This window comes from Phoca vitulina, unplaced genomic scaffold (assembly GCF_004348235.1).
Source record: "Phoca vitulina isolate PV1807 unplaced genomic scaffold, GSC_HSeal_1.0 scaffold41, whole genome shotgun sequence".
NCBI lineage: Eukaryota > Metazoa > Chordata > Mammalia > Carnivora > Phocidae > Phoca > Phoca vitulina.
Genome location: NW_022589744.1, coordinates 15,253,785 through 15,274,121, shown reverse-complemented (window position 1 = coordinate 15,274,121; position 20,337 = coordinate 15,253,785). Strand labels below are relative to the sequence as shown.

Below are 20,337 nucleotides of genomic sequence, written 5' to 3'. Positions count from 1 at the left end.
CCATGAGTCAAGCTGTAAGACTTTTAACTATGAATTCAAAGTCTCTGATTGACACAGGGCTACTCAGGTTTTCTATTTCACTCTGGATCACTTTGGGTAAGCTGTATGTTTCAAGGCATTTCCCATCTAATTTGTTAAATTTATTGGTATAAAATATTAATCTGTCCTCATCTTTTCTATGTCTGCAGGGTATGTGATGATGTCCGCTCTTTCATTTCCAAATGTGGATCCTGTCTTCTCTTTTCCTCTTGATCTATCCAGCTAGAGACTTGTCCGTTTAGAAAAAAAATGTTAGCGGTCAGCTCTCTATTGCCTGTCCTCTATTTTACTGATTTGTGCTCTTTGTTACGAGATTCTCTCATTCTCCTTGCTTTGAGCTTAGTGGGCCCATCATTTTCTAGTTTCTTAAGGTAGAAACTGAGATTGTAATTTCAAACTTTTCTGCCTTTCTATATAAAGATTTCAGGGTACACATCTCCAAGCAAGCACTGCATTAACTGCATCCTGCAAATTTTGGCAAGTGCTATTCTCACTGTTTAGTCTGAATAATCTTTGCTTCCCTTTGTGATATCTTTCTTGACATATGTGTTATTCAATTTCCAAGTATTTGAGGATTTTCCAGATATGCTACAATTCCAAATTCTGTGGTCAGAGAATATACTCTGTATGATGCTGATCCTCTAGACCCGAGGGAGATACGTAAGTGACCCGGGCGTGGCCCATCTCGGGGATGCACTGCCTGTCCTGGAGAGTGCACATTCTGCAGTGACTGGACAGAGGTTTATGTTCACTGTGCAGAGCGGCTGGCAGTATCGTTCAATCCTTTATAGTAGTAACTGAGTTCTTTTTAACCAAAAAAAACATACCGTGTCTGGAGTTTTCTTTGTGAGAAAGTTTTTAATTATCAATTTTATCTGTAATTTTAACTTGAGTTTTAACTTACTAATTACTGATAGATGGTTCTTCAAAGCTCCAACTAGGACTGTGGATTTGCTGCTTTCTCTCTGGTTCTAGCACTCTTGCTCTGTGTAGTCTGAACTCTCCCATCAGGCATATACACGTCCAGGGCGGTTTACCTGACCACGTGTCATCGTGAAATGTCCGTCTTCACCTCTGGTAACACTCGTGTCTCAAGTCCATTTTCTGATTAGTAACAGGGTCACCCTAGCTCTCTTAAAACTAGTATTTGCATGATACATCTTTTGTGCCCAACCTTTTTTTTTTGTATTTACAGTGCATCCCTGTAGATGGCATGAAGTTTGGTCTTGCTTTCAGTCCAGTCTGATATAAACTTAAGACAAAACAAATTAATTTGGAAGGTGGGACATTCTAGAGAATAATTGGTCTGGATTCATCAAAAAGTCGATGTGCACTGTTGAGTGAATGAAAACACAAGTCACAGACTGGGAGGAAGGATTTATAGAATATAAATCTGATAAGGGACTTGCATCCAAAATATAAAAAGAATTCTAAAAAGTGAATGAGAAAACAACCCTATTTAAAAGTGGGCAAAACAGGGGCATCAGGGTGGCTCATTGGCTGAGCACCTGACTCCTGATCTCAGCTCAGCTCTTGATCTTGGGGTCGTGAATTTAGGCCCCACATTGGACTTCATGCTGAGTGCGCACCCTACTGAAAAAAAAAAGTGGGCAAAGATATGGACACCCCACCAAAGAAGGTATACAGATGGCCAATAAGCAGATGAAAAGACACTCCACATCATATGTTATTAAGGAATTGCAAATTCAAACAACAATGAGACACCACTGTGCACCTAATTAGAAGAGCTAAACTCCAAAACACTGGCAACGACAAATGCTTAGCACTAGGATGGGGGCCCCGGGAACTCTCGTTCACTGCTGCTGGGAAGGCGAACCGACGCAGCCCCTTTGGTGGACAGTTTGGCAGCTGCTCAGAAAGCTAAAGATACCATCTGATCTAGCAATGTACTCCTAGGTATGTACCCAAATTAGTAAAAACCTCATGTCTACCCAAAAACCTGCATTCACAATAGCCAAAAAAACCCAGAAGCAACCGAGATGTCCTTCAATAGGGGTCCATCCAGACAATGAAATGTTACTCAGTGGTACAAAGAAGTGAGCCATCAAGACACAAAAACACATGAGGGAACCTTAAATGCATATTCCTAGCTGGAGAAAGCCAATCTGAGAAGACCACAGACTATGATCCCAGCTGACTGGCACTCTAGGAACGGTGGGACGGTAGAGACCGGGAGTGTCTGCGGCTGCTGTTGGGGGGGGGCGGCGGTTGGAGGCAAACTGTCCTGTATGACACGGTAATGGCGGACGCATGACACCATGCATCTGGCAAAACCCAGAGTGTGCAGCACAAGAGTGGGTCCCCACGGAGCTAATGACACCGTGTCGGTACGGATCATGAACTTCAGCGAGCGTCCACGCCCACGCCCCAGCGAGGACAGGGGAGGGACGGAGTGCATGGGAACGCTCGGTACTTCCCAATGTTCCTACAAAACTAAAACTGCTCCAAAACCTAAAGTCTGTTAGTAGTAATAATTTTTTAAAAGACCGATGCTTAGGAGTGCTTGGGTGGCTTAGTCAGTTAAACATCCAACTCTTGATTTTGGCTGAGGTCATGATCTCATCAGGGTCGTGAGATCGAGCCCCGTGTCAGGCTCTGTGCTTAGCCCAGAGTCTGCTCGGGAGTCTTTTCCTCTTCCTCTCCCTTCCCCTCTGTCTCTACCCTCCACTTGCGCTCTCTCTAAAATAAATAAATAAAATCTTTAAATAAAAATTAAAAAAATAAGGGGTGCCTGGGTGGCACAATCGGTTAATGTGTCTGGCTCTTGGCTGTGGCTCAGATCATGATTTCACGGTTCGTGTGATCATGCCCCATGTCCGGCTCCGCTCCCTCTGCCCCTCCCCCACCCGCCATGCACACATGCTCACTCGCTCTCTAAAGTTAAAAAAAAAAATTTAAATAAAAATTAATAAAAAGACTGACGTGTAACTCACTACAAAAAGATAAGATAATTTCACTTTAAAAATAAAGAGAAAAAGGCAGAGACTGATCTACATTCACGGACACCAAAAAGGATGATGAACAAGTGCAGTGCATGAACCTGGACTGGATCCTGGATCCAAACAAAACCAACAAACAAAGACTGCTTATGGGAACACAATTTTGATGTAGGCAGGAAAATGTGAGTATGAGCCCTACAGTAAATGACACTATAGAACCAATGTTCAACTTCTTGAACAATTTGCTATTTTATACCTACCAAAGAATCTATTGAAACAAAGAAAGTGTGTACAGATAAATTATAAGGAACAATAAGAGAACAGCAAAATTGATAAACATAAAATAAATGTACAAAAATCAACCACCTTTCCATACACCTTGGTAAAAACTTACAAAATATAATTTTATAGTAAACATTTATAACAACACCAAAAATATAAAGCACCCAAGAATATATCTAACAAATGATGCAAACTTTTGTGAAATTATGAAATACTACTGATACTTAAAGAGAGTATAGTTTGGTAGACTCATCATTGTAAAGATGCTGAGTCTCCCCCACCATTAATCAACTGATTGACAAGTTGATTCACTAGCTTAAAGGAAGATCTAAGGGCCAAGAACAGCCAAGAAGAACTGAAGAACAAAAGGGGGACTCTGCTTCCCTAAATACCAAGAATCACTGGAAACCTACACTCATGAAAATAGTTTCCTGGTCCAGAGGCAGACCCATGGGACAGAGCACTCAGAAACGTGCCCACACATTGTGGAAATCCGATTTTGTTCGAAGTTGGCATTAAATAGTAATGGAATAGGTAGGTATCCATTGAAGGGGGGGACAAAAAAACAGAGTATGAACCCCTACCTAACAGTCTGTATAAAATCTGTTTCAGGTAGATTAAAGACCTAAATTTAAGGATAAAAATACAACCCTCTTGGAAGAACATACAGTGGAATACTTTTGCAACCCTGGCATGAGGTAAGACTTCTTAAAGAAGATACAAAATGTCCACACCATAAAGAATGGCTGACCAAGATGACCATGTGAAAATAAAGAACTGCTGTCCACGAGGGGACACTATTAAGAGAGCAGAAACAAACGAACAATCCAAGCCGTAAATTCAGAGAGGACACTCGCAATTCATAAAAATGATAAAGGGTTGCTGTCCAGAATATGAAGAATTCTTTCAAATCAATAAGAAGATGACACACTAACCCAAGTGAAAAATGGAGAGGAGCGTGCACTTCAAGAAGGGGAAGACTCCACGGTCAACAACGAATCAGAAGGTGCTCAATGTCACAGCCCTGGGGAAACCCATATTACCCCCAACACTGCGCAGAAAAATCAAGTCCTGACTACAGTGCTGGGGAGGAAGGTGGGCAGTCTAGGAAAACAACGGGAACCACTCAGACGTCCGCCTGCACTGAAGGCACCGAGCAGGTCCTAAGATGTCCCCACACCGGTAGTGGGGCTGAGGGAAGGCCACCAGGCACCCTTGCAGGGATGGATCTTCAGAGTGTAACACGGAGCGGGAGAAGCAGGCACAGAAGATCCCAATCTTGTCAACCAGAAACACCCAAACCCCAACACGCCTGGACAGCCACACAAATGTGGGGATGCTGTAAAGGAAGGCAAGGTCATGATAAACTCGAAATCCGCTGTGCCAGTGACCTTGGCGGGGAGGAGGGAGACTGCGCCACGGGAGGGGCACAGGGGCTCCAAAGATGCGTTTTGTCCCCTGGCCGGCGGCCATGTGGCACCGAACACTGCACACCTCCAGGTACTGCCTTCCACCCAGTGGACGAGGAGAGCGCGTGGCCGCGGCTCCGAGGGACCCGCATGCCGGCACCGCAGGGTGGGGCGGAACTCGCCACTCCAGGCCAGGAAGATGGCGGGAGGGGTCGCCGACCTCTCACTTCCACCACCGTCTCTTGTTAAGGAGCTGCAGGAGGCCGGCAGCAGGACCTTGGGGAGGGCCGAGGCTGCGTCTGCAGGTGGCCTGGTGTGAGCTCCTTGGAATCTGTGCACCATTTTCTTCCCTAAGGAAACCGCTAATTCTTTTTTTTGTTAAAGATTTTATTTATTTTTGACAGAAAGAGAGAGAGTGTACAAGCAGGGGAAGAAGCAGGCAGAGGGAGAGGGAGAAGCGGGCTCCCCGCCCAGCAGGGAGCCCGATGCGGGGCTCGATCCCAGGACCCTGAGATCATGACCTGAGCCGAAGGCAGACGCTTAACGACTGAGCCACCTAGGCGCCCCGAAAACCGCTGATTCTTAAAAGAACACTCTAACTGAACTGAGAAACCTGGTTACCATGCGACCCACGCAGCAGAAGCACAAGGGCACATCTTGGGCACCACACCGCGGGCACCACGCCGTGGCCTCCAGATGGTCGCTCCCTGGCCACACTCCCCATGCCTGTCCCAGAGCTCATGGCTGAGACAGAGATGATCCCACAACGCCCTGCCACACGGCCGGCCCACGGCGCTGGTCCAACCTCACTGCGTCTGGGTCTGTGGAAGCGGAGTGACCAGCAACGGAGCCGTGGGCGAACGGGACCGCGGCCGACCACCAACACTTACACAGTTTGGGGCAGCAAGAGAAACGGACTGGGTTCACACGAACCTCTGACAGTGCTCCTACCTTGTTGAAGACCCAGATCTCCCCATTCACGGTAGGCCTGGGCACCCCGTGGCCGTTGTAGTGGAAGAGGACCCGCTCCTCCTTGGCATTTCGGCGTAAGGACGTGCACAGCTTCTTCACTTCGTCCACAGTTGGGTCGAGGCTCTGCTTGTACCGGGCCTGTTGCGGGAGAAGAGATGAAGAAACTCACCGTGGATTCAGGGGAATATGGGGATACATGCCCCCTTCCTCACTCTGAGTTTGCGTTGAAAGGCTGTGTGACCCTGGACAAGTGACCCCGAGAGTTTCTCCACCTGTAAACCTGGGATAATGACTCCTTCAGAGGGGGCTGTGGAACTTCATCCATCCAATATTCCTAGGGAACTACGAGAAGATCACGTGAGATGGGTAAGTGAAGCCTGCCGCACGGCCACAATGAGCAAGAGGTCCAACCACTGTGATGACAAAAGTTTCCTGGAAACACTGAAGCCTTCTGAAAAAAAACCTCTGGAACGTGGAAGAGATACTTTGCTTAAATGCAGGAAGCTGCAGGCCAATGCGGCAACAGCAGCACAGAAAGTGCCAGACAGAGGAAGGAGGCTGCCTGCCCTGTCTTCCTCGCCATGCTGGCCCTGCTGAGCCCCCACCGGCTCCTGCCTGGACTCTCGCTGATGAATGGAAGGAATTCAGGGAATGAGCAGGACCTAAAATTAACTTACGAACATCAACAGCATTAATACACATGAACAATAAGCGGTTAGAGGATGTGGTCTTCCCTCCCCAAGTCTCCTCCAAATGGGCCAGAACGCTGCTCATAAAATAAGGGTGCCACACCAGAGGCTCGCAAGAGCGCGCACGTGTACGTGAGGCGTCACATTCATTTTCACCGGCAGCGTGCGTTCATCTGACGCCGACAGAGGCTGCGGGTCCCCCACGTGGGGGCTCTGAAGGGCTGACCCGCAGGGAGATGGTCTGGGTCGAAGCAGGGGCTCAGCGCGTGTGTTGTGGAGGCACCAGCTCTGGTGCACGGCTCCTCCCCAGACCCGCAGGACGGACCATCTTTTCTTTCTCTGGCCGACACACAGCATTTGCTGTGTCCCCGTGTGGCCGTGTCAGTCTCACTGACACCGCTGAGTCCTACGAAGGCAGACCCGGTTAACAGTTCAGGTGTGCCCCTCGGCACCGGCTCCATTTTCACACCCTTCCCACGGCTTCACGACGTGCTCAGCCACCAGCAAGCAGCTTCCGAGTGACAGATGACAACACTCAGTAAGGAGACAAGGAAAAGGATGAATCCTATCTGATGCTGAAGTGACACGAGTGAATCTCAGCGCGGTATTAGAAAGTGTGCCCACAGACATCGCTGGGTCTAGGTGGCGGGCACTTACCTGTTCCTCTGGAATCCCGCAGGGTAAACACTGAAGAGAACAACACAGGCCAGCACTCCTGACTCGTCACTGATAAACCATGAATCTGTGCTCTGAGTGAGACAGAGCCAGGGCACAGAGTCCTAATGCTCTAAACAGCTGAATTTTGGTTAACCCCGTGAAACGAGATGAGGGTGGCTGATAAATGAAAATCCATTTCTGGGGCAGAGAGGGAACATCTTCTCGAGATGACTTGGACACACGTCCTCCAAAACCACGCCGCACGAAGCACACTATGAAATCAGAAAGTGAGTTAAAAGAGAAGGCCCCAAACTAAACCCCAGATACCAGGGAGCCTCCTAATTTCATGAATCCTTCTACAGTGGCTTTCTTGCTCCTCAGGTACAGAAACCCCAACATACAGTGGTGAAGAGCTGCTCAGAGGCGAGGCACCCTAAAATATGAACAGGCCACACCATCTCCCAGGAGCAGTAGGCCGTCCACCCTGTGGGACCTGCACTCACTTCATGGTCCCAGGCCGCTAGGCACCTTTCGAGGGAACATGACAAGTGCCTCCCACTGTTGCCCATGCCTCACTCCCGCTGCTCGCTCACAGCTGTTCTCAGCTTGCCCTCCTTCATGCGGCAAATGAACTGGGGTTTGCAAAGTCCCAGCTCCAGGGAAGGTCGGTCCACCTCCCCCTGAGATTAGTCCTAAAAGGGAGTATTGTTCTCCCAAATCACATGCAAGACCATGGGGTTGACATTCCTCAGAGACATCCATAAAATTAGAGATTCATTATTGCTGACCTTGGCTCCACCAAGGTCTTCTCCGGTGGGGCTGCAAAAAAATGATTCAGCCTCACTTTCCCACCTACTGCACAAAAAGGACCATTACGGACTAGCATGAAAGGCGCTACAGATATGAATAATATGCCTCCTGGGGTTTTATGCGAACTAATTAATATTTTTAAGGGCTCTGAAATGAGAAGCACTAAATTAAATGTCACCATGCCATGCTCGGTTTGGTTTTGAAACTACAATGCCTGGATCCTGGTTCCATGGTCTGAGGGACTCAAGCGGCAGAGGAAGCACTGAGCCCCTTGGGGGACCCGTGACCGTTTTAGTGGAATAAGCAAAGACACAGCAGTCTCTCAAACACGGCCTGTGGTGCCCAGCATTCCGGCTCCAAGGCCAAACCTCAAGATGTGGTCAGGCACGTGTGTGGAACTTGTGCAAGAGGCAACAAGACTGCCCCTTGGCTGGATGAAGGAAAGCGCGGCCCTGAGTCTCCTGTCCTCACCATGGCCACCGGCCCCTCGATGACACCTGGCAACCTGCTGCGCCCAGAGCAGTGCGGCTGCAGTCAGCTTCTGCGTCCCCCGAGCAGCTGTACTTCTCCTCAGGCTCCTCCCCCTGCAAGGACAGATTCCGGGGGCCGGACAGCGCGGTGGCCCCTCACGGTCAGGCGAGGCCACAGAGGACGCCGCCAGTGCGCCCAGAGTACAGGGAGCTGGGGGCGGTGCTCGAAGGTCTTCTCTCCGGGCAGACCCCATAGCTAGGAGGCCTCGGCAGCAGCCGCGCTGCCTTCTCTCTCCCCGGGGTGTCGAGTGAAGACCACTGTCGCCTCGCCCAGCTGGGCCAATGATCTCATTTCCACCCTTCCATCCTTCCTCAGCAATGGATGACATCTCCAGCTCAGATTCGAGAAAGGAAATGCCTCAGAGATTTTCTCAGGACCATCCAGGAGGAATGAATGTAACATTAGAATTTGGGCCAGTTTTGCCCCTGATCTGGGGACTTGAAAATGTTTCACTCTCTGCCCTTTCCCAAGTAGGAAGGAAGAACTTTCGGGGAAATGCTGGGCAGAGAGGAAGGTCAGGTCTGCTCAAGGGATATCTGTCCTAGATGGTAGCCCTGTAGGGAAAGCTCTAGGCCCTGACAGTTCAGGGACTTTACGCTCCCACACCTCAAAAAGCGCTTATTGTTGCTACAGCCCTTTGCATTTCCATTAACACCACCTAGGCCAAACCAGTGCAGATACCACCACCACCACGACTACCATCACCATCATCACCATCATCACCATCATCCTCACAACCACACTACCACCACCATCCTCACCATCCTCATCACCATCATCCTCACCATGACTACCACCATCATCATCCTCAACACGATTCTTACCCCTAACACCATCATCATCCTCACCACCACCACCACCAATCTCACCACCACCACCACCACCCTCACAACCACAGCACCACCACCATCCTCACCACTACCATCCTCACCATCTTCATCACCATCATCCTCACCATGACTACCACCACCATCATCCTCCACCATACCACCACCACCCTCATCTCTACCATCATCACCACCACCAACACCATCACCACCACCATCATCTAATTCTTAGATTACTAAAACTTCCCAAGTAACCCACCAGTCTTATTTTGCTCTATCCAAATCCATTCCTCAACACTCAAGATGTCTCACTTGCTGAAAACCCTTTGATGGCTTCCCACTGACCCACTGCAAGCTCTTTAGAATGGCCCATGAGTCCCTACAAAACCTGGTGTCTACAGCCTCTGAGAATCTATGCTCCAACTACCTACCTTCTAGCTCTCTGTCAGGCCCTCTTCCTACTTGTCCTCTATCCCCAATTCCAAGTCTTGCCTGGACATTTCCTCTTCCTTCTTCAAATACCAGGTTAACTTGTCCCTTCTCCAGAACTCACTCTCTGGTGGCCCCAGAAACTGAGTTAGGTACCCCCTGCCAAATTCTCCCATAGCATGTCTAGCTCCCCAACTACAGCACCGATGACCCCTGACTCCATCTGCTCATCACCCATCTGTCGGCCTTCCCTCCACCTTCCCCTGCCCTGACTGAAGTCCCATGAAGGCAGGGATCGTGATTCCCCTGGTCACTGTGGCCACCTTGGGTAAATGCAATGCCGGGCACACAGGTGGCACTCAGTAACTATCTGTGTAGGAACAGAAAGTGAACCATTCAGACTTCCTACTAGAGTCTGCAAAGCCCAGTTCTTCAAAAAGAGCTGTTCTATTGGAATATTGGAGTTTCTACACTGTTTAGGATTTCAAAAACTTCAGTTCTGCCGGGATGGACTGCAGCGGTAAGGCAAGCGCTTTTGCTACAGCACCAGGTCCCACGGCAGACGAATTCCCCCAGCCCCACACCAGCTCAGCGCAGACACAGCTCACGTAGTGCGCTGAGACCCAGCTGACGCTCTCTGCGAGCAGGCTCTCCTGGGTGGACAGCTGACCCTCCCGAGGGCCAAGCTGTCTATCTGGTGTGAAAAACCAGGCGTGCTGTCTGCGAGCAGAAGCCGAAGGAAAGAAGATTTACTTTGTCACTGGCAAATGTATGTGTCTTTCAAGGTTTGTAACGGCATGAAAAGTAATAAAAAGAGGTTTCCCTTCTCAGGACGGCTCCTTGGAGACGAGGGGATGGAGAAGCAGTGGTGCACCTGCCGGGCACCTGGTTTCGGACTGCAAGGGGTCCTCCAATGGCAAAGACTAAGGGGAAAGGAGCAAACGAACGTCAAGTACTGACCGGGCAGAAGAGTGGGGTGGGTGGCTGACTGGCCGAGTCCCCCTCCCCTCCCCTGGCTGGAGGACCAGTGTGAGGAACAGCACAGCACCCCACACGGGCGGGCGTGTGTACATGCTGATGGCCCTCTGCACAGATGATGTCATGAACCTCTCCTTTTCAAGCCATTCCAACATGTCACTGCTGTTCCTAGACTGTCTTGTAGGGTTGCCAGGTCTCCATGGCCAAGTGCTCTGAGGCTCCCACCACCAGCCAGGTCTCCAGCGACCCACACAGCCCCTCGCTCTCCCAACGGCCAATCCCCACCCTGCCTTCACTTAGCTCTCGTCCCCTGCCTCCTCTCTCAGACTGTTCAGCCTGCTGTCTCTCACCTCTCTCCCTGGTCCAGCCTCCTCCCTCAAACCTCAGCCTCCTTTCTCTCACACTGCATGCTCGCCCTGGGCAGCACCTTCGAGCACAACCCTACGATGCTATTCCTTGTCTTGCTCCACGTGGGCCCACCCCCCTGGGCTCCCTACCTTAATCCCTGGCATCCGCGGTTCTCAGTCACCCAGACCACCACCTCAAGCCCATCCATCACTCTGCTCCCCCTCTCACGTGCCCTTCATCCAGGGGGTCTCCAGGCCAGGCTCAGTGTACCTGTGGCATGTTGCTCACATGTGGCTGTCCCGCCCCTGCCCTCGTCCAGGGTCAGATGCCCCCAAGGGTCCTCAGGCCTCCAGACCTGCCTTTCTCCAAGTCTGTCCTGTCTGGCAGAGCTTTCCTTTCCAAGCACACAGTCAGGCCACTTGCCTTCTAAAAGCAAATCCTTGGTGGGGATGTCCACTGCCCCCAAGGAGCTCGACCATGCGCCCCCGCAGGCTCTCCGTAGGTCTGGTTATGCCGTGCCCCTTCATGATTTGGGACCTCTGCCCACACACTCCCTGCCTGGGCGGCCCTGTCTCCCTGACCGAGCCCGTGCAAGCGCCTGCCTCCTACCGCAGCTCCCTGCAGCTCTCGTGGGCCCACGGGGGCTGCTTCCCGACTGCTGCACGTGAATGACACAGGACTGGGGTCCTTCCATACAGACCGCTGTGCTTTCCAGACAACAGGCTGGTGAGGACAGAATCCTCTGAAGTTCCCCGAGTCCCGATCCCTGGACGCACAGAAGTCACACAGGAGAAGTGTGGGGCTTGAATTCGCGGGTGTGTGTCTGAATGACAGTGCCTGTATTAACACATCGTTTCCCCGAGACTGAGCGCCGTGGGGCTCCGCTATCCCAGCGCAACCGGCAGGGCCCGTCCGTCAGCAGGGAGGCTGCTACGCGGCGCCAATCCCATGTCCCAACCCACCTGCATGTTCTCTTCTGTCGCTGCTTCCATTGTTTCATAGCAAGATGCTGTGTCATTTTTTCCTGATATTATCATAACATTGGGTTTTCCCCAAAAATCCCTTAATTTAAAAAAACAAAAAACAAAAGCAAGCTACCACTTATCTTCAGAGTTTCAGTGGACACCTGGGTATTTGAAGGATAAACAGGCGGCACGAAGCAGTGTCTGAGCCAATAACCCTCCTTGAGAGTCTGTGCCGTCCTGAAGGACTCACTCCCGGGGCTCAAGCCGACTGCGGACACGGCGCTGGCTCTGAGCACCCACACGGACACAGCTGCCGTCTGTACCTGAAATGTAACCAGTATCCTCCACAAACCTGTCACCGAAAGACGGATCTTAGACTCATTAAAACCATCGCACAAAAACCAAACCAAACAAAAACAAGGTGGCCAGAGCCCATGGCAGGGTGGAGAGCAGAGTCGTCCTGAACCGCGGCCCGGCCACGCGGGTGGTAGCTGCTACTCCATCCTTCTCGCCCACGAGGTGTGCCCAGGCAAGCTGAGTCCTGGTCGCCCGCATGGGCACAACGGAGGTCACTTGTTTTTTGGAAGCAGAAAGGGTGAACCTCAGAAGTCCAGAAACACAGAAATCACAGATCACTTTCCAGCTTATTTCTAATAGCTTTTCATATTACTCTGGAATTTTAGCTAACAGAAATAGAATGCACAGGGTCATTCACTACGTTTCATTTACAGTGGCCTCTCAGGAGGAGCCGGCTCTGTGAGCGGCCACCCCACCGGCACGGGTCAGCGCTCCAGTAAAGGGCCGTTCGTCCTCACGCCTCGCTGCACTCCATCCGCAGACAGGTCTGACTACGCTTAGACGCATGCTTGCTGCAGTAATCCAGGGCGCCCCTTCCACGACGGAGTACTAAATTCTCTCTAAGCCATACTTTTGGTCCTTCAAGACTCCCTCCCCTTGGTTCCAAGGCACTATCAACGCTCCAGCAGACCCTGGGCTAGCCCCGCCCCCTTCGGTTGCTTAGCCGCCGACAGGAGTATTTTCAGGTTTCCCACCCCGCACGCCCCACCAGGATCTGCCCAGGGCAGTGGTGTCTCCGATGAGGCTCTGACTGGCTTGAGACAAGCATCTGCACTGCCTCACGGCAGCCCCCACCGAAGCGAGATCCAGGTCCCTGAGAGGGGCGGATGGTGGGCTGCTCCCTGTCAATGCCACAGTGCACGCCCAGACAGGCTACCAGCAAGCCCAGTTTCAGCAAGGCCCCTCTGGGGGGTCTCCCCTTCCCCCGGGTGGCAGCTCTGCCAGGGGTTCCTCACCCTCAGGCACAGTCCCTGTTGGGTCCCCAGGCCGCGCCGCTCGATGCTGGACAGGAGCTGCAGAGGGGAGGGTCTACCGTGCCCACTGGTGAGTCCCTCCCCTGTTCTACAGTTAGGGTCGCCAGGATGGAAGGCTTGGGATTCAGCCCCAGATCGGTGAGTTACCCACCATTCAACCTGGGAAAGTTTGGGAACCAAGCCAAACCTCAACTCCCTCCTCCTAAAACAGCGAAAACCATCCTGCCCTGCTCACCTCAGAGGCTGTCGGGACGACATGAGCAAACGCAGGGCAGAGTACCTGGAAGACGGAGCAAGAAGAGGCGGGCAGAGGTCAGCACTCGTGCTGCACATGGGACGCGCCAGCCACCGTCCTGAGGCCTCACTCACACCCACTCACCTACCTGCACAAGCACCGCGCGGCGCAGGCGGCTGGAGCACCCGTTTTATAGACAGGGAGGTTCAGTGACTACCACGGGCCACACAGTGGTGTGTGGGCAGGGCCCGTTTCTAAGCCAGACTCCGTGGTTTTACTACTCAGGACCCTGAGCCCATCAGTGGACACGCGCAAACCGGGGACAAGCAGGGAACAGGAAGACACAGGGCTAGGTCTGGCCATCCTGACGTGATGATCCTGGCGTGGCTGAACATGGCCTCTGGGCTCCAGCACAGCCCCAGCAGGGAAGCCCCCCGTCTTGGGAGGGGCGGAAACCTCAACAGAGCCTGGGAGCTTGCCCTGACCGAGCAGCAGAGCATGGAGCTACGGGAACACAGCAGCCGAAATCTCTGCCTGCTACTGATTTTTGCCGATTTCCAAACAGCACATTAGCACTGAAAACACGGCTCCATCCTAACATTAACACCAGACTACCTCCAAGTGAGATCAGTAACTGCTAGTGACCTGGAACCCTCGGTACTTACAGAGCTGCCCGGCAGGCGATAGGGGAGACTGGGCCCCAGGGGACACAGGGACAGGGGCATGCCAGGTCCGCAGCCTGCCTGTGTCACAGCCGCGGCTGGCAGAGAGCTTCTGAAACAGCCCCCATGCCACCGTAGGCCATGTCATCTCTAACAGGACCCAAAGGAGGAAGGAAATAATAAACATGGAACACTGAGATGCTTCACACGGAGTAGGAAATAGGTATTCGTTAAATGGCTGCCAGACCAGGCCAGCAAAGCAGGCAACTAGGGCTGCGCCCCCAGGCATGCCCATGACCTTGAACCACGCTCAGATTCATCCAAAGTGATTCAGGACAGAGTGATGGCTGCCTGATGCTTTGACCACCCAAGTCCGTTCGGAGCAAAGCCCCAAAGAGGGCTGCCTGCAGGCCCAGCGGCGGCCAGGAGAGCCAGACTGGCAGAGTCCATCGTCCTCTGGCTATAGCTATAAACCTGAATCTTCAGCTGTCACAGATCCATGCTTGCTGATCCCATGTATTTACTTTTCAAAGAAATTTCTCATTTCCTGTTAGGTGCGGGATGTTCACAATGATCCCCTCTGTCGGCACTAATCCTATTTCCATGTGGAGCATCAGAAATCTGGGAGTGACGTGCGCAGGTGAGCTGTGGGCTCCGCGGCTGCTCCCAGCTGCCCCCACCCCCGGCCTCCACACTCCACGTTTGCAGAGTCCACCTCCCAGACTTGTGCGCGTCCGCTCCACCCGTGGTTTCGAGGATGCTACTTGGGACAGTTTCACTGGCCCTTGGCAAGACGCCCTGGCTCCTTCCCGTGGCCGCCCAACCGTGCAGCTGGACTGTGGGGACAGCAGGGGGACCTGAGGCGTGCACGGGCAGCAGGGAATCATGAGGCCCTCATATGCTGTATCTCTGAACCGCTGCTCAAGGCCAAAGTCACTCCTCAGGTTTTCAACATACATCTTCCCAATAAGAGCAGTTTTATGTAAAACTTACAAAATCCTTGCCTCTCTTTGCTTTGTGTGTTATTCGGTAACAATCCTTCCTTCCTTCCTTAATATGCTAAAGATGCAGGAGAGAACCACAAGAGCTGGTTTAGTGGTCAAAATACAAAACCAGAAGCCAGAGCTTCTAGATGGGGGTCTGAGTCCACTTCTGAAACAAAGGGGTTCACAGGGTCTCTGCAGAGACCTGAGAACATGCTGCTCTCAGCAGGGAGTGTTCTGTCCCCGGAAGTCTGGTGAGGTCCAGAGATGGCCTTGGTGGACAGAAGGTGGGGAGGGGGCTCCTGGCACCTGACAGATAAATGCCAGGAAGCCGCTAAACATCCCACAACCATCCTCACAGCACGGGAGGACACTATTGCCACAAAGATGACTTTCTGACCTAAAAGGTCAACAGTGCCCATTTGGGAAACCCTGCTTTCAAGGAAAAAATGAAGTTTTAATTCTAATGAGGACACACTGGTTCTAATCTAATAAGGTGAAAAAAAGCAAGGTGGAGAAAAATGTATATAGTATACACCCATTTATGTAAGAAAGAAGCAAACAAATGTGTGTGTGTCTAAACATACACACATTTCTATACACATACGTTGTGAAAATGTTTGCGTGGCTGCTACAGAAGGAAGCGAGACACAGGACGAAGAGGACAGGATGGGGCACCTGGGTGCTCAGTCGGCTAAGGGTCCAACTCTTAATCTCAGCTCAGGTCTTGATCTCAGGGTCGTGAATTTAAGCCCCACACTGGGCTCCATGCTGGGCGTGGAACCTACTTTAAAAAAAAAAGAAAAGAAAAAGAAGAGGACAGGAAAAGAAACGAGACTCCTTTGAATATACTTTGTGTATTTGACTTGGGATCCACTAAATATTTTATGTAAGTAGAAAGCAAAATTAAAAATTTTTTTAAATTTATTTATTTGACAGAGAGAGAGAGACAGTGAGAGCAGGAACACAAGCAGAGGGAGTGGGAGAGGGAGAAGCAGGCTTCCTGGGGAGCAGGGAGCCCAATGCGGGGCTCGATCCCAGAACCCTGGGATCATGACCTGAGCCAAAGGCAGACGCTTAAGGACTGAGCCACCCAGATGCCCCCAAAATTAAAAATTTTAAAAAGCAGTCCTTAAAAATCATAAGTAAAATGAAACAAATGAACTTAACTATGCATCCGGTTGGCTGCATTACTAGACAGAGAGGAACTCCTCCACGTGACTTTAAAGTAGGATGACCTGACTCTCCATCTATGCCCCCACATCAGAAAGAACTGCAAATACCTTGTGAACAGTTTTTGGTTAAAAACATTGCTGGTAGTGTTGGTGTTGCTTTCTGAAAGTGCTGAGTGTGGTGTGGGATAAAAGAAATGACTAATCATGTTGATGCCCGTGAAAAATCCAAATGTTCGGTGTGGGAGAAAACAGATACGGTTGTAAGACCCATGGGATTAAGTAAAAACCTTGCAGCTCTGAAACTGAATCAGTAAGAGTTCATAATGCATGCTATCTTTAAAACAGAAGAGCAGGGGGCAGAGAGAGAGAGGGTCTGAGTGTGAACAGTGAGCACCCCTGGCGGCCAGATTAAGCTCTCTAAATACCATCCCCACTAAAAGAAGCCAGGACTCCTCAGAGACCTGGCTGATTGCAGGCCTAGAGCAGAAAATGGACAAAATGAGTATAAAGCATCCTGCCTGGTCATACCTGATAGGAAAGAAGTGATCAAAGACTGCTAGATCTATATCAAAAAGACTCAGGGGCCACATTCAAGAGGCCCCCACTGGCCCAAGATGAAACAACGTGTGCACCAACGGTTAGCAGATGCAATAGTTAAGCTTTTACTGCTCATTAACTAAGACAAACACACACCCCATACTGGCTACCTTTGGGAGAAGCCCACTCATGATTTTGAAATCCGCTAAATAAAAGAAAGTAAGTATTGATATTGGCTTTCCTGGATGAGCGACACCTTGAGACACCAAGTAACTGGTGAGAAGTAGTTTTTCTTTATAGAGATATCCTAGTTAAAGACCAGGGGGGTGACAGAATTACATCACTTTGCAATCTCTAACGAATAGATCCAGGTAATGAGCATCTACAGCTGCTAACCTCACTGAGAGAATACAACCAGTGATTATATACAACCTAGAGGGAGTACACACCCCCCCCCATGAAACACCATGCCCCCTGGGCACCCCTCCAATTTGACCAAATCTGGTGAAGCCTTTAGGTTTACCTATCACGTAGAGAAGAGTCAAAGGCGGGTGAGTGTGGCTTGCCTAGAGCAAGGTGGGGAGAAGCAATGCACAGAATCTAGACAGCAAAGACTCTATGGGAGCACATGGCCTAGTTTCTTCAACCAGGAAATCGTAGGAAGAGACAGACAGACATGTGGTGCAGGACAGGGGCAGGTGACAGACTTTCAGAGTATTCTATGGATTAACAAGGTAGATCAACCTACCACAAAGTATTCACCGTACTTGTATCCTGATTCAAATAAACAAACTCTGTGTGTGTGTGTGTGTGTGTGTGTGTGTATCTTTTAAAGTCATGATTATCTTTCAAGATACACTGAAATATTTACAGATGGAATTATATGATGTCTGGAATTTGCTTTAAAATAAGCCAGGGGAGTGCGTGGGAGAGGGGAGTGGGTGGTGGCAGAGATGAAAGAAGACTGGGAACAGGGTGATAACTATCGAAGACAGATGATGGGTAGATGTGGAAATTTTCCGTAATAAAAAGTTAAAAAGCACACAAAAACAAAGAGACAAAAACAAAGAGGCAAATAAGCAAACAGCATTTCAAAATGTTTCTATGATTAAAACGAACTCCCTTAGAATCACTTACATATAACTTAATGGTAAAGTCAAAATTGGCCATTTTTTATTAAAATTTGCTTATATAAAGCATTTGTCGAAGGCTTGGCCAGGCACTTTAAGAAGGTGTCCAGACAGGGAAAATCTGAAAGGTGTTTTTAAGCACAGGTAAAATATACATACCAATAATTTGAAAGATTAACACATCTGGAAAAAATATGTTTCATGAATGTAGCACATATTGATATGCCTCAGAAAAACCTCAAGTCTGATATACAAAAGGAAAGCTTAGTAATACTGTAAGATATATTCAGCTTACTCTTAACTAGGAAACTTATCTCCGGTTAAGTGTTTTGATTCTTAAAAAGCTGTGGGTCACCGCTTTTCCACATTCCCTAGTCAAACTGATGACAGCCTTGCTGTGCGGCCGGCTCCGGGGAACAGGGATCTTCGTGGCTTACAGAGCAGGGGACCGCATTATCTTCTCTGATTGCAGGAGAACGCACTCCCAGTCGTGCGCCCGAGGCCAAGGAGGCCGCTGCGTCCTGCTCCGCCTGCTCCACCAGAGGCCCCAGCTCTGCCCTGGGGAAGACAGACGGGGGCACGGAGTCCGCTCCCGCTCCAGGCAAGAGCTCTTCCCGCCAGCCAGACCCATGGTTTCTGCGAGTAAGTAAGTGATTTATCGAGCAGACTGAGAGATGCGTTCAACTTCTCTAAGAATAATGCTGCCGTGGGGAACATGGACGTCAACAGGTTCATCTGCTCACCAGCCTCTGCTGTTTGGAAGCCACCAGAGTATCGACCAGCCTCAAAAGGGACTCCTGCTCGCATGAAAAGACGCCAAAATCTGAAATAATCTGATAAAAGTTTAGAAATGTTTGAAGTGACATTTCCAGGCCAAGTCTGATCCAAATAAAAAAATGCCCCTTCCCAGTACTGCCTTATCTTGCAGTCCCTCAGAATTGCTCCAGGCTGGCCACTGCTTTGCGTAAGAGGTCACCCCAGGGCCAAGCCCAGCCCTCAAGGTGCCACTATGTCACTGAGGTGGCCGCTCCCTCGGCAGGGCTCAAGGCCAGGGGGCAGAGGCTGGACCTCTGTACTCAGCACTGGTGGGCCCCTGGCAGGCTGCAGCCCGAGGGTGGCAAGGCCATGGTCCGTTCTTGCCACTGCCCTGGAGATACATCTGGTCTCAATAACAGAGACAGCAAAACTGATTTTAAAAAGGGGCGTGTCTCCCACAGCTGTTCATCCCTCCACAGAGCTCGCCTTGTCCCGCTGGTGACGCTGAGAGACTCCCGGCAGCAAGCCTGACCAGACAGACTCACGGGAAGCCAGAGGACGGCTCCTAGGACAGCGTTCTCCTTGATTAAAAGAGAATGGCTGTCTCTCCTTTCTCTCCCTGAACACAACTCTAAGGATGTGACGTTTGGACCTGCAGCAGCTATTTTGCCATCATGAGGACAGAGTCAAGAAAACAGAGAATCATCCAGAATCCTGAAGATACTAAACTGTCTACGTAACCAGTCCTGGAACCATTTACCTTTAGACTTCACGATGAACTTGTAATTGTTGAGCTAGAGAAAAAGCACAGTATGATGGCTGAGAGCATGAACTCTGGGGCAGACAGAGCCCAGTTTATCCCAGCTTTGTGATCCTGGCAGATCACTTTCCCCACGCCCCCCACTCCTTCATCTGTAAAACGGAGGGGCCGGAGGGAGTGCCCACCTCACAGTTTTTGTGTAGACTGAATGACTTCACGCATAAAAGTGCTTAGAATAGTACCCGGCACAAAGCACCCAACACACGAGCAGTTACTAGTACCATCTAGCAGGTCTCCTAGTACTTGTCGCCAGAAGCAATCCCCAGCAATCCCATGTCCTCCTCCCAGCCCCACACAGGCCCTCAGCCCTCCGTATGCACTTTGCCCCCGAGACCACCATCCCCGACCTCTCCACCTGCAGGCCACACCACGCCTGCACACTGCATCCTCCTGAGTGTCCCATCCTTGCACGCTTCTTGCCACGGTGAACACACGGACTCACACGCCCTCCGCAGCCACTTAATGTGAAACATACGTAAAAGATCAAGTACTGCTTGCTATATATATATCAGTAAAATCCTAAAACATCTGTAATTGTCCATAAAATTGAAACTTTCAAATAGCCAATGTTTAGGACCAAATGTGTAATGAAGAATGGAAACAGTAAATCTGACCCAGACTCCTGGTCCATTCAATTTGACCAGTACGTATCAAGCCCTATGCTTGAGCTCTGGGCACTGACTAGGCCCCAGGGTGGACAAAGGCTGCCAAGTTGGGGGGTGAGTGTGTGGAATCCAAAGCAAACGGCATAGAAGGTGAAGCCTCGGGAAGCTGTGATGAGAAGCCAGGCGTACCTGTGAGGAGGCCGTGCC

The 20,337-nt window shown here is 50.6% G+C and overlaps 1 protein-coding gene across 2 annotated transcripts in view; it reads right to left on the bottom strand.

The window, feature by feature from the left end:
• Positions 1-20,337, bottom strand: part of RPTOR (regulatory associated protein of MTOR complex 1) — a 329,954-nt gene that overhangs the window by 189,069 nt on the left and 120,548 nt on the right. For both annotated transcript variants that reach the window (XM_032429799.1, XM_032429800.1), the window contains one exon: positions 5,642-5,800. In XM_032429799.1, coding sequence (XP_032285690.1) covers positions 5,642-5,800 — 159 coding nt within the window. The remainder of the gene's footprint in view (positions 1-5,641; positions 5,801-20,337) is intronic.